Here is a 1,502-nt window from a genome sequence, read left to right as displayed (position 1 = left end):
ATTGTTTCAACTAGGGATAATGTCATAAAAAACCTTAATTTTGTAAAAAAAAAGTCGGTTTTACCCTCCGACAGGTTTTTGTGTCATTAATGCCACATACTTGTCTCACCTTTTGCGTTTATGCCAAATACCCGGTTGCAAGAGGGTTTACCGGTTACCCCTCTACTTACCCCTCAACTTTTCCCCCCGTTTCTTAACCCCATTTACCAAACGACGAAGCTGGGTTTTTGAAGAAGAACATCACGAAAACAAAATCAGATTTGTACACCAAATGACAACGTCGAAATCAAATTCAAGCTGGAGTGGCACATCAAGAAGGAAAAATCGGGAGATAATACGATGTAGCTGTGGTGATATTTGCCCTATTTATGTTTCACGCACTCCAGAAAACCCAGGACGAAAGTTTCGTGGCTGCCCTAATTACCAGGTAATTGTTGTGATGTTTGCCCTAATTATGCTCTCTCTACTATCGTCCCTTCTTTATGTAATTTTATTCTTCTTTTTGTAGGATGAAGATGGTGGTTGTGGTCATTTCAAATGGGTTGATGAAGAAGAAGACGAATTTAGGACTTTTAAGAAGCAATTGAACCTTCAACATAAAGATATCGAATCTGTGATGTTGCTCAAACTGATTGTAGGGCTGCTAGTGAGTATTTTGGTATGTCTTGTTGTAGTGGTTATTAAGATTTAAGTTAGATGAAATGTGTGACATCCCCAAAATCTCGGCCAGAAAAGACCGATTTTCATTTATGCTTTTAAATATTTTCAGAGTAAATCCTTTTGATTTGAAAGAGTTGCGGAATTTGTTCCCAAAAACAAAACATGATAAAACATTGTTTACCGAAGCATTTCATAAAAGAAATGTATTTTCATTATAATCAAAACTCGGGGTGTCATGTTCCGATTCAGACCAATAAGCATAAACGAATACATTACAAGTCATATAACAAATATAAACATATGCAGACTTGTAAACAAAACAACTTGATGGTTCATCCATCTCATGCCCTTCCGCCACTACCTGTAATACAATTTAAAACTGAGTGGGTCAGGCTTGGGAGCCTGGTGAGCATATAGGGTTTTCAACCCACAATAAATATCATATTTAATTTTCACCAACCAACAATAACCCAATTACCCATTCCCGTTATTCTCACTTTAATGTCCCTAAAACAACTAACATAAGGGACCTAGTCTAAGAATATTTCATCGGGGTGACAACACATGCTTCAGGGGTACCTCAGCAATATAAGTCAAATAAGGCAACCATGAGGGGGATGGAGTACAGCGAATGAACACCCAAGTTCATTAACACCTACAGGTGGCGAACCTGCTAATGTTTCCACAAGACTGTCTAGAATAGCCAGTGGTCGTCATCTAAACTCCGCTAGATGACTCAATCAAACAACAACGAGGCCTCTCATCTGTTTATTACACACCAACTGTCTACCCATGTTCTACCCAACATATTAGTAGATAAAAATATACATTTGTATACATAG

The 1,502-nt window shown here is 37.9% G+C and overlaps 1 protein-coding gene across 1 annotated transcript; it reads left to right on the top strand.

Moving 5' to 3' along the window:
• Positions 1-271: 271 nt before the first annotated feature.
• LOC111880702 (uncharacterized) lies at positions 272-691 on the top strand. The gene is made up of 2 exons (XM_023877123.3): positions 272-427; positions 509-691. Exons 1-2 carry the CDS (start codon positions 272-274, stop codon positions 689-691), a joined length of 339 nt encoding a protein of 112 aa, XP_023732891.2.
• The last annotated feature ends 811 nt before the right edge of the window (positions 692-1,502 follow it).

This window comes from Lactuca sativa, chromosome 7, assembly GCF_002870075.4.
Source record: "Lactuca sativa cultivar Salinas chromosome 7, Lsat_Salinas_v11, whole genome shotgun sequence".
Classification (NCBI taxonomy): domain Eukaryota; kingdom Viridiplantae; phylum Streptophyta; class Magnoliopsida; order Asterales; family Asteraceae; genus Lactuca; species Lactuca sativa.
The sequence above is the reverse complement of the archived record's forward strand: the minus strand, read 5'-3'. Positions and strand labels throughout refer to the sequence as shown.

Bases quoted from the DNA above. Each gene is read 5' to 3' on its own strand.
- LOC111880702 (XM_023877123.3), top strand. From the start codon at position 272: ATGACAACGTCGAAATCAAATTCAAGCTGGAGTGGCACATCAAGAAGG. The intron at 428-508 runs GTAATTGTTGTG...TTCTTTTTGTAG, and splicing joins GTGGCTGCCCTAATTACCAG to GATGAAGATGGTGGTTGTGG.